The sequence below is a fragment of the Pezoporus flaviventris genome, unplaced genomic scaffold, assembly GCF_033815535.1.
Source record: "Pezoporus flaviventris isolate CSIRO_AGI_PZ_B2104156 unplaced genomic scaffold, CSIRO_AGI_Pfla_v1 ptg000001l, whole genome shotgun sequence".
Lineage (NCBI taxonomy): Eukaryota > Metazoa > Chordata > Aves > Psittaciformes > Psittacidae > Pezoporus > Pezoporus flaviventris.
Genome location: NW_026892549.1, coordinates 44,536,509 through 44,552,688, shown reverse-complemented (window position 1 = coordinate 44,552,688; position 16,180 = coordinate 44,536,509). Strand labels below are relative to the sequence as shown.

At 37.5% G+C, this 16,180-nt stretch overlaps 1 protein-coding gene across 4 annotated transcripts in view; it reads left to right on the top strand.

The window, feature by feature from the left end:
- RAPH1 (Ras association (RalGDS/AF-6) and pleckstrin homology domains 1) overlaps nt 1-16,180 on the top strand; it is a 91,693-nt gene that overhangs the window by 60,853 nt on the left and 14,660 nt on the right. For all 4 annotated transcript variants that reach the window (XM_061455006.1, XM_061455015.1, XM_061454997.1 and 1 more), the window contains 4 exons: nt 7,975-8,052; nt 10,413-10,572; nt 14,222-14,343; nt 16,039-16,104. In XM_061455006.1, the coding sequence (XP_061310990.1) occupies nt 7,975-8,052; nt 10,413-10,572; nt 14,222-14,343; nt 16,039-16,104 (426 nt within the window). The remainder of the gene's footprint in view (nt 1-7,974; nt 8,053-10,412; nt 10,573-14,221; nt 14,344-16,038; nt 16,105-16,180) is intronic.

The window sequence follows — 16,180 nt, the reverse complement described above, 5'->3', positions numbered from 1 at the left end:
TCCATACTTCTTTTCCCCCATCCCCCATCAGTTTTTTGCCCTTGCATCCCCAACAAAGCAGAGTCACCAAACCAGCAGACCTTGCTTGATTGCAAATAGATTAACAGCAGCTGTGGCACAAACATAAACCACCATTTTCTTTCATCTCCATGTATTTCCATGTTCTCCCTTCTGGTTATTTATATACAGGCTGAGTGTTGGTTACCATATGGAACTTCAACTAAAAAAAAAGAACGCATGAATTAAGTCCATTGCATTGTATGACCATGGACTACTCATAGCAGAAATTCTAATAGACTCCTGAATTTGGGATTTATAAATCTTTGGCTTGGCTTATTAGACTTTGTAGCCCCTTGAGTCAGATGCTTTTGGTGAGCTTGCTGATGTTCTGAGGATAATGTTTGTTCTTAGTTCAGCTTAGGACTGTGTCAGTACAGCTGTGCTCTCTACTTCTGACTACTGAGTACACAGTCCTGGTGTGGATATTTACTGGTTCTCTTCTGACCTGCATAGAGAAATATCTTTAGTAAAATGATAAAATGGAAATCCACTTTACTGCTTAGATCTCTTTAGCTTGCTGTACCATTAGATAAGCCCCATATGAGAGAAGGATTACCCAAAAATGGGGCTTTTCCTTGCAGTTGTAGCAAGGTGTTAGATAAGTTAACTGTAGGATCATGCTGCAGCTCTATGCTTGTGTGTCTGGTGTGTCAGCTGTTTCTTACTCTCTTACTGTTTCTTGTGTTCTTCCCCTTCTTTGATCTGTCTGCCTCTTGTATTGAGACTGGAGACAATTTGGGGAAATGATAATACCATTTTTGTCCTTTGGTATTATAACTAATTGTAAAAATTCTAGTCATGGACTAGATTCCTTTTCCATTTGAGCCATGCACAAACACAGTTCCTGTTGCAGCATAGGGCAGATCTCAGCACAAGGAATGATCTCTTTGTTGTGGTTCTCTCTTCATTTTTAAACATAATTATATGTGTTATTGATTACATAGTATTCAGATCTTTTGTTGAAAACAAAAAAGTGAAGCCATATCAGTAAAGTAAGTTATTAAGTATTGAAAATAAAGCAACGTATCTTTAATGTCAAAATGTCAAATCTGTAAGCCTGTTTCCCCGTAGGTCTGGAATTAAGCCATCAAATGAACACTGAAAATTAAGCTTGTGCCTGTGAAATATAGAGTACATGCACGTAATTTAGGGGGATTACTCAGGGCTCAAATATATTCAAGTTTAGGACATGAAAATAAGAAATAGAAATGTAACATGCTGGATTTTGAAGTTACCATTTCTTCTACCATTATGATGCATGTGAAGCTGAAACTACATTCAGGATGCCAGATGCTGGTGATTTAATGATGTAATGCGTCAGACATGCCTGTCAGCATCTGGAGAAAAAGAATTGTGTTATGCCTTCTCTTCTCAAATATCTAGTACTTCTTTCTTTGTTTCTTGTCAACCTGAAAGGCAAATACTCTTCTTATGAATGATGATTCCCTCTGTTTGTAGATTCAGATTCCTACACACTGTAATCACTTCAGACCTTTGCATAAATCAGTTGAGAAGTTGGCTTCATATATCTTAGGTCAGTCTGATTCAGATGTGCTTATTCTTGAATGAAGCATCTATTTGAAATATCTTTTAAATACAGCTTCAAAATGCAGCAGTTGATTTCTAACCTGCACAGCATATGAGCATGATCTGAAAACTCTAGTCTCCTAGAGTCAGTTTTTGAGGAAGTTGTGATGGCCGCACCTGGAAACCACAAAAAAGATGGTGGTGGTTAGTACTAGGACTTTTTGCAATGCTGAAAATGATGATATAAAATTTTTATTCAACAATCTGCTGTGATTATTGTGATGTTCCCATGTAGTTTTAATGTCGGCTTTGTCTTGGAATGAATTACAATAACGTATTGTGGTTATGTTGTTAGGCAAACAGCCTGTGTTCTCAAATCTGTGTTTCTACTCTGCTGTGCTTATTGGTTGAGCTTTCTGTCCAACTAAAACTTATCAGTGAGTCCTAGTGGCTTGTCTGTTGCGCTGTAGTCGTCATTTGACTCAAACTTCTTTACGATGGTTTCTAAGGCCTGTTCTCCCTCCCAGCTTGTGGATTTGGTGTTTTGGGTTGTTTTGCTGTTGTTGTAATTTTTTTGTGTATGTGTTTTGGGGCTTTGTACGTGTGTGTGTATGTTGGTTTTTTTGAGGTTCTCCTCCCCCACCTCCTTTGTTGCTTTTTCCTGGTCCCAGATCTAGTACCTCTTCTATAACTGTTTGCCTTATGTAGCCCCAGTAAGAAGCCTGGCCTAGAGCTGTTACAAGGCAAGTCCTGTTTAGAGGCAAGCAGGAAGATAAGCTAGTGTAGATGAGGGATTCAAGGGATAAAGAGCCGGTAAAATTCTTTGCAAATGCATTTTGGGTTGTTTTTTTGATCATCGCTACTAGCTTTGTCTCATGTAGCTTGAGTAAATTTTCAGCGGGAATGTCCCTGTTGAGTAAGATTCTGTTCTGACACACCTTGAAGCATACATTCAGAATGGTACAATGCCTAGGCTATTTACCAGTGGTGCACCCCAGAGGTCAGTACTGAGTCCAGTGCTTTTCAACATCTTCATTAACAATCATAGAATCATAGAATGGTTTGGGTTGGAAGGGACCTTAAACATCATCTAGTTCCAAACATCCTGCCATGATCAGGGACACCTACTAGACCAGATTGCACCAAGACGCGATCCAGCCTGGCCTTAAACACTTCCAGGGATAGGAAGTGCCACAGCTTCTCTGGGCAACCTGTTCCAGTGCCTCACTACCCTCGTGGTGAAGAACTTCCTAATATCTAATTAAATCTATTCTCCTGCAGTTGAAAGCCATTACTCCTTGTCCTATCACTACATGTCCTCATAAAATGTTTACAGCTTTCCTGAAGGCCTCCTCTAGGTACTGAAAGGCTGCTATCAGGTCTCCCCTGAGCCGTCTCCGGGCTGAGCAACCCCAACTCTTTCAGCCTGTCTTCACAGGAGAGGTGTTCCAGCCATCGTCTTCATGGCCCTTGTCCAGCGTGGGGGGTAGGGGGGAGAGAGATCCCTTATGTAAGAACTTGTGATGAGGGCCAGTGTATCTTACATTTAGAATGTGACTGCTCCTTTCCAGCTTCCATTCAGAAGCCATCTGATGTGTTGGAGTTAGGCTTCTAGTAGCAAAAAGGTTGTGAACGTTGCACAGAAGTAGAACAAAGGGAAAATATGGCACTACCCGAGTGTAGTGTCATTGTGATAGTTAAAAACTTCAGATGGCTTAATTCTCAGACACGACCCCCAAAACAATACTACTGCTTTACCTTCATTATTGTATTTATTAACATAGTACAATATGGGGCAAGTAAGTCAGCAATGTGCCAGAGGTATAGCAAGCTCTGTATCTTAAACTGACAAGGAAGGAGGAAACCTGGGATGAGTCTCCATTACGGAGGATGGATCCAGTTCTGGTTTACCAGAAAAATGTCTTCTGTACACTCACATTTAGTGAGCTTTGAAAAAGTAAGGTCTTGTTTCCCTTTCTTCTTTACTCAGATACAGGTTCTGGCTTATTTTGAGAAGACGCACAATAAAACATCATGTTTTGACAATGGTCATGAACTACTATTATAAACACAAGTTTGCAGTTTGTAAATAGGCTGTGCCACCAATGCCACACATTGTTTTTTAGTGTAGCGGTGTTCTGCCTGTCCTAATGAGTTTATCAAGAAATACAGACCGCTGTTAATATTTACTCGTTTGGCTTTCCCCTTCCTGTGCTGCTCACATACACACTTGTTTGAGTATTCCTTTTTTTTAATATAAATGAAAATTACAGACAGAAAATACTTCATTATTGTGATTTTTGTACAGACTGATGCACATTAAACATGGGGTTAACATATCTTGACGTTTGGGGGGATTAGGTACAAACTGAGATGTCAGTATGGTGTTCGCGGGCACCACGAACCTCTGTTTAAGTAAAAACTGCAGAAAGGAGTTTCCTTTGCAAAACAGGTGATTGACTTTCTACTGAGGCTAGACTGTAGGTGGGAAAATAAAAAGTGGATAGCTGCTTCTAGTCCTTCAGAAGTCAATGCTACTTACATATTTTGTTATCTTATCTGTGTTCCAAGAAAGACTTCAGAGAAAATTTTCAAGTATTATACATGAAAGAAAATTCTTTTATGCATCTTGTGATCTGTGTTAACCTGCTAAATTAAGTGAAATGTGGAGTTTGGAGCTTACCACTTCCCATTGAATTACTAGCTTCCCTAAATGCTGTAACCTTTCTTAAGAAGTTTCCCCCCCCCCCCTTTTTTTTACATTATGCTTGTGATCTCTGTAAAAGGGATCAATTAATGACACTTTGAAAATGTACAATGAAATGAAAAATAGAACCTCAACCTAGGATTGTGGGGCGTAAAGCAAGGGCAGCTCTGTCATAGCATGCATCTTGCATATTTAAGGTTAAAACAACTGGAGTATCTTGTAACTGCGCATTTAACTGGAAACTGGAGAGAAATTTAGGAAATCTCAACTTTAGACTTTTTTGGGATAATTCTTGCTAATATCCCAGTATTACTGAAAACTGACTTCTGGTATTAAAAAAAACCAACCAAAGATAAAGTCATTAATATGACCGTTGTATTGCAGAGCTGCACTTCTTAAATTTTAGTTCACAGTATGTTAGGATATTTTGGATGAACAAGTTCTTAACATAAGTATATTGCCAAGCATTATTTAAATTGGGTGTTTTGATTTCCATAACCAACAATAATCTGAGTTCAAGACTTTATAAGTGTAACAATACTCCTGAAGTAGTTCCATTTAAGTGAGGAATTTATGTTGCAATTTTACAGTGATGTGTATTGCTGCTAAAAGAGAATATCGTTCTCCTGTCAGAGGTAGAAATGCCACTCCTTTATGTTTTCTGTTTTTACACAGTGGGTAAAATGTACGTATGCTTTCCATAGCATGTACGTGACCATAAAGGCAGTGGAGTGGATTCTGCTGAATCTTTCTGATTTGTTAATCTTCAACCAGCTCAGCTCCCTAACTGAATTGTCTGGCAGCAGCAGCACTATGACTGCTATAGCTGAGAAGTAACACTTAGCAAGGGAGGCATGTGTATCAGTGTTAGATGTGATTGGACTGCATGTCCTAGCATTGTTAGTTTATGGCATGGCATAGTTTACGGTTGCAGTCAAGTATTTTTGCCACATGCCGTGTTTCTTTGCGTGCAATTAAAAATCTTAGCTTAGTGCAAGCTGATGGATTGCACATGCTTCCTCCCATTAAGTTGTCTTGGTTTCACGTAGGGGGACGAAAAGGCCTGTGTTTGTGTCTGAGAGCGGTTTTGGGGTGGCTTTGATGGAAGGGGGGATGTGGATGGCTGTTTATTTTGGGCCCTTAGGAGAGAAATTGAAGAAATTGTTCTGAGTTTTGAAGAATTCTCAAGTTATAAAATTAAGTAGATAGTTCTTCCTTCTGCTCCAGTGAAATATTGTTCCATCAGCACTGATGCAGCAGTGGCCTCAGCACAAACTATAAAGAAAAACTTGAGTAACCTAAAATTCTTAACTACTGCGTGCTTTCAGAAATTTCTAATTCTTTCTCCCTTTTTCTCTGCATTTCCAGTAAACAGATTCAGGCCTCTTTTATATGATTTATTTCTGGTTAAAACCAGTATTTATTTCTATAATCATACTCTTGGGGGTTTGTTTAAATTTAAACCAACTTTTTTATAATCTAGTACAGTACAAGAAATCCTGATCTCTAGACCCACATTAAAATTGAGTGGGCAGTGAAAAGTAATAGGTCGGCATTGAAACAGTAAATCCTTGAAATCGTTTTTTATCCACGTATTTATTTGTTTAAAAAAAATAGGAAAAAATGAACTGTAAACTTCAAGATCAACAAAGATATTTTGGCTGTGTTGGTGCAGGTATATGAGAGACCCCCAGCTGATTCCCTGTTTTTTGCTCTTGTTGCTGCCAGTGTGCTGTGGCTGTAAAGTGCTCCTGCTGGGGTTTGCTACAGATAGTTGTGTTGCAGAGTTGTGCAGTCAAATGGGGTGGAAAACTGTGCTACTTGACTTTAGTGAAGAGTAAAACCAAATGTGCTATCAACCTTTGTCCAGCGATAAAGGTTTATGGTTGGGTTAATGAGCAGCTTTTTTAAACCATAAATTAAGGTTCTCTAAATGTATGACAAAATAAAGTATTTTGCTGTTGCTGAGTCCCTAGTGCACAGGTGCATAGCATCACTTCTAGAAACTTACAAGTATTTAAAGCCTTAAGTTTTAGTAATAATTTATTTCTATAGATGGAAATGGTTAATGTTAAGGAAGAGGAAGAATATTTTAGAATTCTAGGTGTGATTTACATTGAAATGATTCTAGGTGTTATGGCACTGTTTGTTTGTTTTTAATAGAATCCTAATCTCATTTAACCTTTCTAAGCCATATGACACCATTGTTACGGTGAATAAAAGCTTTAGTTCTCGGTAGGCTAATATTTCTAGGTACCTATATTTCTAGATAGTTTAGTTCCCAGAGAATATTTCAAGCTCACATTATTTCTGGTTCATTTTATTGAAAAGAATTATGTTTCTAACAAGACAACCTATTGTCCTGTTTAGCTCATGTGTTTTTTACAGCGCATAGTATGGTCACAGCTGTGAAGGGAGCACAAGCTGTTAAGTAAGAGTACAGTAAGTAGCATAGAAAATGCCCTTTATCAGTTATTAGGAATATTAGTAATTCACTGAGAAGGGGAAAACTTAAACTTTGTGGATTTCAGAATAGCTGAATCTTGACTTCTACAAGAAAAGCAACCATCTAAACACATGGTAAAGAAACCATGAATCACATTCATACGAGAAAGGAATGTGGAACTAAATGTCTGTGGCATGCTGAATGGTGTTGTGATGGGCTGTGCACTTCTGATCTGAGAAAAATCTTGATTTTTCTTTTCCAAGGAGATTACATATTTTGGAGGGGACTTGCTTGTGTATTTATTTAATATGCTTATTGCTCTAGATATTCTTAAATAACTATGAGGCTTTAGCATATTAGCCAAAATGAACAGCCACGTGCATCTGCTATCTTAAAGTGGTTCCTTGTTTAGCTGCACATTTCAAATCCATTTTCAAAACATCAATAAACTCCAGAAATTAAAACCCAGTATTGCTTGTCTTACAATATATGATTTCTTTAGCATCAGCAAATAGGATAGATTTAAATTATGTGAATTTTCAATACATTTCCAGTTGTAACAAAAATAGATTCCTTAGAAGAGCATCAAATAAAAGAACAATCATTTGCTTTATGTGTACTTAAAATAAAAGCAAGGAAAAATACAAACTGCATTTTGTAAAGATAAAGGCAGTGTTCAAGCTACTTACTGACTTCAAATGGATTTAATACTTTAAAATCTTCCAAACCAATGCCCAGTGTGGACTCTTACTTGTACGATTTCTTTTCCATACTTGTGTGCTGCTAAATTCTGATACTTCTCTGTGTGCTATTAATGTTTTATGTTGATTAAATATCTGTTGGATGTACTGTTGTACATGGATGTATCTGTTGGATACTCAGATGTACACTCTTGTCAAATATGTATTGTCCAAATGTGCTAAAATTTTTGGTAGCAATGCACAAGGCTACTTATAATATGGAAGAACCAAGAAACAGCAAATATGAAATATATACCTCCAGTATGTTCTTTTGGAGGTAATGGCAGTTATATTTCTAAATGTTAGCTATATAGAGTAACAGTTTTTGTCATAAAAAATAAGTCTTTGTTATTACTAAGAAATAGGTGAGGATTTATGGGTGGGTGCATCAGCATTTCAGTTCATATTTTAAAGCATGGTAGTCTGAAAATTAAGTCCCCCAAAACTGAACTGAAGTTTGTGTTCACTGGAATTCTGTGTGTTGTGTCCCCTAGGAGGAGCAGGCTGCTAAACTCAAAGCTGAGAAGATTAGGGTTGCATTAGAGAAGATTAAAGAGGCACAAGTGAAAAAGGTAAGTTATGGATACTAGTTTATAAGATCTTTATACTCACAGTTGACTGTGAACTGGCTGAAGGAGAGAAGCCAGAGAGTTGTAGTCTATGGGGCGGAGTCTAGTTGGAGGCCTGTAACTAGTGGAGTGCCTCAAGGGTCAGTACTGGGACCGGTATTATTTAATATATTCATCAGTGATTTAGATGAGGGAATTGAGTGTACTATCAGCGAGTTTGCTGATGACACTAAGCTGGGAGGAGTGGCTGACACGCCAGAAGGTTGTGCTGCCATCCAGTGAGACCTGGACAGGCTGGAGAGTTGGGCAGGCAATAACTTGATGAAATATAACAAGGGAAAGTGTAGAGTCCTGCATCTGGGCAGGAACAACCCCAGGTTCCAGTACAGGTTGGGAAACGACCCGTTAGAGAGCAGTGTAGGGGAGAGGGACCTGGGGGTCCTAGTGGACGACAGGATGACCATGAGCCAACACTGTGCTCTTGTGGCCAAGAAGGCCAATGGCATCCTGGGGTGTATTAGAAGGGGGGTGATTAGTAGGTCGAGAGAGGTCCTCCTTCCCCTCTACTCTGCCCTGGTGAGACCGCATCTGGAATATTGTGTCCAGTTCTGGGCCCCTCAGTTCAAGAAGGACAGGGAGCTGCTGGAGAGAGTCCAGTGCAGGGCAACGAAGATGATTAAGGGAGTGGAACATCTCCCTTATGAGGAAAGACTGAGGGAGCTGGGTCTCTATAGTTTGGAGAAGAGGAGACTGAGGGGTGACCTTATTAGTGTATATAAATATATAAAGGGGGAGTGTCACGAGGATGGAGCCAGGCTCTACTCAGTGGCAAACAATGATAGGGCAAGGGGTAATGGGTACAAACTGGAACACAAGAGGTTCCACTTAAACTTGAGAAGAAACTTCTTCTCAGTGAGGGTGACAGAACACTGGAACAGGCGGCCCAGAGAGGTTGTGGAGTCTCCTTCCCTGGAGACATTCCTGTGTAACCTTATCTAGGTGTTCGTGCTCCGGCAAGGGGATTGGACTAGCATACTGTGATACTGTGATCTACCTGGAAAATGCAAGCAAAATTGTTCTCATCTGTGCCTATTACTCTTAAGTTGCTCTAAATAAAACAGGAACACTGTATTGTTCTGATACTGTGTGAGCATATAGTTTCTAAATCTGGACTGGACCTAATCAAGAAAATTCTAGCGTATTCCTGTGTGTAGAAAAACCCATATAAAACAGAAGGTTTTTCTTAAGGAATAGCATATTTTGCAGATGGCTCACATTGAGAAGACTTTGTTAACCTCCACCTAGAGCTGAAATGGAAGTCCAGCCTCCTGAGATTGTATGTTAAGCAGCCACACATTTAAAATTTGGGTCTGTTTGCTTTACAGATCCTTTTCTTCGTATTATGCATAGCACTGTTTTCCACAGTTAAATGGAATACCAGCATTCCAGACTGTAGGTGTCACCAAGTGGAGGAAATCTATGCATGATGCACTCTCGAAGTATCTAGCGTTCCCTTGAAATTTAGCATTCTTATTTTATGTTTGGATTTTTTCACTAGCTTAAAATTTTTACATTTACTGTTTACATATCAAAAGCTGAAAACCTGTCCTTGCTGGAAGTTGGGAAGTAACAAGCCAACTAGCATATTTTAGCTTCTAGAGCCGAACAAGATATAAAAAAGGAAACATAATGATTAGCAAGAAGAATCCATTGTCTTAAGGTTTTTGATCAGGTGTTTTGGTTTGGATTTTTGGTTAGGTTGGTTTTGGGGGGGTTTTGACAGTGAACTTTTTAAAGTGCCTGTGAAAAGCTGCTGTGTTTTAAAAGCAGACTTCTTCATGCTAATGCTTCATACTGTCCAGAAAAAGAAAATTTAGTGTAGGTATATTGTTTACTTACATAATCAGCATTTTTAGAAAATACGGAGGAAGCAGGCAGAAAGCTGAATTGCAAATAGGAAAAATTCTGATTTTATATAAGCTTGTGCAAAACTGCGTGTTTGTTACACCTAGGGATGTGAGAAAAATTGTCACAGGGACAGTTTATTAATCAGAACAAAACACTTGGGCATGAGGGAATTTTTTTCTGCTTAACAGACAGCTAAATCATGATATCATCATATTGGGAAGACCTTTATATTTGCTCGTTTATACCGAAGAGCAACAGTATCTTATTAAGTGTCCGTGATACAAATATCTGTCATTTATGGCTTTTTACATTTTGAGCGAGTGTTTTAACTGAACTTAATATTTTATGGTATTTTAACAATGTTAGAAAAAGAAACGATCTTAAAAGATACAGTTTTTATTTGAAATGTGGGAATTTAATCCTTCTTTTTTGTTTCCTAATTTTCTGCTGAATAGTTGGTGATCAGAGTCCATATGTCTGATGACAGCTCAAAAACAATGATGGTGGATGAGAGGCAGACAGTGAGACAAGTATTAGACAATCTGATGGACAAATCGCATTGTGGTTACAGTTTAGACTGGTCGTTGGTAGAAACCATCTCTGAATTGCAAATGGGTAAGTAATAATTATAAACATTTATAATTCTTACCTACTGATGTAATGCTTGTCTATATCTGCATCCTCAGAATGATTTGAATTCTTTTTGTCTTAATGTTTGTCATCCCATTCATTCATGTAGTAAATGTTCATTGATATAATAAATCTCGTGAGTATTGTTTCAGAATGATCTTTCATATTAAAAGCATGTCTAAATTCTAATGTGTGGTAGAGTAATTTTACTAATGTCGAGTTACTGAGCCTCTTGGTTTTGATGGGCTCCTCACAGAAGAAAAAGAAATAAGGGAAAAAAATTTACTATGCATCTTCCTCTCTGTAAATAGTGTTTTGTACTGGTCCAAATAGCTCTTATTAAAAAAATTGTCTAAATTTTTTTTGTTAAACATCTTAATGCATTTGGCAGTATGGCAATATGGCAAATTGAGGGCAGTTGAAGCTCCTTTGTGCTGTATTGCACATACCACGATGAAAGTTGTTCTTTTAGCCAAAGGATATAGCATCTGAATGGAATATAAGAGGAAAAATGGTAGAAAAACTATTAATTATCTCCAGTTTAAGAGAAGAATTACATCAGAGAGCTGTTAAGAAACTTATCCGTTAACTAACAAAATCCCAGAACTGAATCCAAATAGCTTGATTTCAAATTAAAATGCAAAATAGTATTTCCCCTCTCCTTTGGTGAAACCTTTTCTATTTCAGTAGAATTCTATTCAGTAGAATATTGCAGTATGCCTGAAATACGTCAAATGAAATGGAATGTTAACTTTGCTTACTGTTACACAAAAAAGGTCATGTAAGGTGACAAGGTATCCTTTGAATCTTCTTTCATGTGAAAAATGTCATCTTATTAGGCTCATCTTAAAATTTTAATAAATAAAATCTTAAAAGTTGCCCAGTTTTGAAACCAGACAGAATTTGCAAATTCTGTGTAAATCCAGATTAGGTATATAGGAATCAAAGGTGTAATTCTGTAACATTTTACCAATAGGAATAGTATGAATAAATAACTTTATTACTTCTACAATAGTTTTATGTTTCTATCACTGAAAAATTTTTGAATGTGTAACAGGATCCCAAACTCGAGGCTCAACTAGGGGTCTTTCCCATCCTAGATTTGCTTGCATAAGAAGCTTCCCTTCACTCTGCAGCCTGGAAAGAATAAAGGAAAAAATACTGGAAAGATAAACTGGTGTTTGTTCAGACAATAACAGTGTGACTGAATTAAGATTTGAAATTAAATCAGGGTTAAGAAGTCTCTTTTGTTGTTGGGCATTTTGGAAGTATATGCATGCCCTACTCTGTGGGCTCAGTGACACACTGGGAATGACAGAATTTGACTGCTGTATCGAAAGAGTTTCAAGCTAAAAAACATAATCTATTATAGAATTTTAAATTCAACCTACAATATGACAAACCTAAGGGAAATGAAAGAGTACGATTCAGTTTCCATTTTTTTTCATGGCTTTCCGTGATTGTTGGCAAGGGCAACTGTTAAATAGTTTTGAATGGCTTTCACATACCTGTTTTTTTTTAAAGACAATCCAAAATGCAGCCTGTTTGATTCATATCCTCTATACTGGAAAACAGATTAAAAAATTATTACAACAAAGCCCTCAACCTATATACTATTGTATATACTATTGTTATTTTGCCAGTGCTTCATCTTTTGAAACTTTTTTTCTGGCAATGCCTATGTAAGAGGAAGGAACTCCTTTATTGTATTATCCTTTAGTGAGACACAGAGGGCCTATGTACTCTCACAGTATATTTTACCATGTCGTCTTGTCAGTTGATTGCTCATTACTTGCACAGTTCAATAAAATGCAGTGAAAGCTTTAAGCTAGCAAACTGCAGAGAAAGACATGTTCCTGATTGTTTGCATTTTATGTGGTTTGCTTCAGTTGTGTGTGGTTAACTTGTTTTTGAGGAGGCTGATGTAAGTACATCTACTTGAAGTAGAAGGCCAACTGTTGTTACCTAATGGTTTAACTAGGAGCTTTATATGTACTTTCAGCAGAACTCTGTGATACTATTTCCAGAATGCAGAATGAAATGCTATGCCTGGTTTTACCCTGCAAGTTTGTAGCAGAAACAACTCTGAAAGGTTTCTTTTAGTTCGAACAAGGGTTGTTTTCATTCTTCTTGGTTGGAGCAGGGTATGTCTGTGAAGTATCAGTAAATTACAATGTTTAATTTTAGAGAGTATGTTTAATAATAGGAAGAGTGCACTATATGCAGTTTATGTGCTATAGGTACCTACACACTCAGTGAATAAGTTATTTTGTGTTTGAGTTCAATTATTGCTCTTCTTGTAATAACAGTTGATATGTTTTGAAAGCCACCCAGTTTCACTAATGAAGCTGCTGTGAGATACAAGCTTTTGTGCCAGTCTTCTGAAGCTTTTATGTTCTGTTCTTGTGTTAGAGAACACCTTCTTTATTTTCTTGGAAGACAGTATTGCTGTGTTGCTGATAGAGCTTTATGAAGTTGTGAGTTGTAACTCGAAAGCTTAGAAAGAATCTTGCCGAGACCTCAATGTTGTCATATCAAGATGTAAAGATTACATTTGTTGCATTCACTCTTCTTAGTATTCTTAATTACTGCAGATGTTGAGATGTCAGCTGACATCTCAGTCTTCATTGGATGTGAACAGAGCAATATGCCCTCTGTAAAAACGCAGTGCAATTGATATTGTGGGAATAAAACATTTTCTGCTTTCAGATGCAATTGAAAGATCAAACTGGTCCCAGAGGAGTCTGAAAAAATAATTTGCAGAAATGCCATTATGTGGCCTGTGTGATGAAAGAATAAACTGCAGAAAGGAGAATTCTGATCCTTCAATCAGAAAATTCTGATTGAAAGAGGGAGAAAGTTGAGCTAGTGGTTTCCCAAAGACTTATTCTTCCTTATTTAGTTTAGAATAAGGGTTTTCACATCTATCTCTATCATTTGAGTAAATTTTCCTTTTTTTTCCTTCTTTTTTTTTGTCTATTTTCAGTATGTTGTACTAGTGATAACTATTTCAACAGAGAGCCAATGCTTATAGTTCTTAGAAGCCATTGTTGGTACATGATTTATTCAGCAAGATTGATTGTAAGAGATAGTGTCAGTTTTCACACTACCTCTACAATACCTCCACTAGCCATGGGTATTTTGCATTTCAGACATTGTCTGTTACTATTTTTTAATACTTTACAAGTGAGATATTGATTAGGGATGTAGAAACAAATTCTGTGCTGGAAAAGCTGCCTAATAAATTCTTTCAGGGATTGTGTGGACCAGAGTACATGGAATGAGATAATCTCCTTATTTGTGCTCATAGCATTCAAAATGTCATCGTTTGAGTCTGCTGTGTTCATGTGGGCTGGTAGGCTTTGTCAGGTGAAAAAAAATCTAAGCACTTCATATATTGATGGAACTATAAGCCTGAAGAGATGGCATTGAGAGTGTTGAGTGAGTGTTTGTGTAAAATTAAACCAGGCACATCTGAAAGTTAAGTTCTTTTAGTTTCTTAGTGTAAACTTCTTCCCTGGTTTAGTAACGTTGAATTCTCTGTGTGTACGTTGTCTCAGAGATATGACTACAGAGTAGTTTCTGTAACAAAATATGACATTCAAACGCATTTGCTCTCTTGTTATTCCTACAGAAAGGATCTTTGAAGATCATGAAAATCTAGTTGAAAATCTTCTTAACTGGACAAGAGATAGTCAAAACAAACTGATGTTCGTGGAACGCATAGAGAAATACGCACTTTTCAAGAATCCCCAGGTAAGCCTGACACTCATGTTGAATGGATGTGTATATGCATGCCTGATTACAGTTTCTTACTGCTTTTTGATAGCGTTCATTTCATACTTTTATCTTGATACTTGTGTATATGTTAAAATATCAGGCAACTTTACATTTCAGTACCGTGTACATCCACGTTGTGGTTGGCACAAAATCAAGTCCCTGTCAGAAAACCTTGAGCTGAAGCAATCTGTTTGCTAATGTGTTTGTGGGTACTTTTAATAGAGATGAAGGCAAGCAGTTACATGGCATTTACACCAATGCTTAGTGCTGTTCAAATACATGAATAGGCAAGAAAGGTGTTGTCAGATCTTGCCAATAGTAATGCCTCTCCAGTGCGCATTCTTACATTGCTGGCAAGAAGCAAAAACGAAAGTATAAGAAATAGCTACTCTGTGGTCAAATGGCAAGTGAAGAGAAGAAAGCATGTGTCTATCTCTGTGAAAGCTGGGATCTGCCACTGCTCACCTGTGTTTCCTGTTCCTTGGCTGGGAAACCAAAGATCTCTCTTCTCTGTTAGATGCCTCTCTTCTCTGAAATGATAGCTGCAGATTTGATATCTGGCAGCAGTTTGGTATTGTAAGGGGGTGAAGGAAAAGAAAAAGAAAAATAGAAGGTGGCTTTCTGAAGAATTTGAATTGAAAATAACTAGATACATTATCACTTGATCTCTCTCTTAACTCTTATCCAATGTATCCCTTTTGGGGGTCATAGATTATTTTTATATCTGTATGGCATCTGTGTGGTAATTTCTTGGATTCAAACTGTCTATTGGTTTTACATGCTCATCCTTTGGGGCATCATCAGTGTACACGGGGTTTTTGTTTGTTGTTTTTTTTTTTCCCTTCAAAGATTGAAAGCCAGGTCTTACTGAGGTGCTTAGTGGTGATGCAGCAAAACTGAGTTCTTAGAAGCATGTAGTTGATACGTTTACTGTCAGTACATGCAGTAGACACAGTCAACAAGAATGACGCACCAGCATAGACCAGATATTTCATCTTAGTTTAAAATATTGAACTGTTGGCTAAACTATGTGTGAGTATTATTCTTTTCCAGCTACAGGTTAGGAAGAGGAAGATTTTAATTGTCCAAGTACTTGCCAAGCTGAAGAGGAGTACAAACCTTATTAATAAGTTACAGGACCTGCAGATAGCCTTCTTTTAAGAAGGAAAGGAGTATTTAGTAATTCTGAATGAAAAATCAATAGTTTTATTCAGCAAAATTGCCAGGGCAAGGTGGAAAGAAGTACATTGCCTCTATGTGTGCTTCTTTGAACAAGTAAATAATGGCAGTATGTAACAAGCTTAAAGATTTCTGGCTTTGTTAATATTTTTATTGTGAGATTTTTCAAGTCCATAGTAATTTCTGGATGCATTGTACTAGGCAGCTGTTTTGTGAAAAGCCAGGACAGTGTTGCTCTGAGGCTGTTAGCTATGGTAAGAGTATGGGCCGATTGATATTTTTGGAAAAGGTGTTTATAACTTAGTTCCATGTATTATTTAGCCGTCTGACAGATAGTTTCAAGTGGACTGTGGAGTTTTTGTTCAATTAATGTATTGGTTTTAGATGACAGCTCTGGGTTTTTTCTTTCCTGCTACAGAAAGGTAAGTGAGAAATGTTACTTGGCTTGATTTCAGAATGCCTATAGAAATATTAAGCTTTCTCTTGTTACAGAACTATCTTCTGGGGAAGAAAGAAACCTCTGAGATGGCAGACAGAAATAAGGAGGTGCTGCTAGAGGTAAGGCTGCCAAAACAAAAAGGACATAATGGTTGTGGTGATTGAAATTGGTGGGTGGAGCTGACTGTAATTCTGC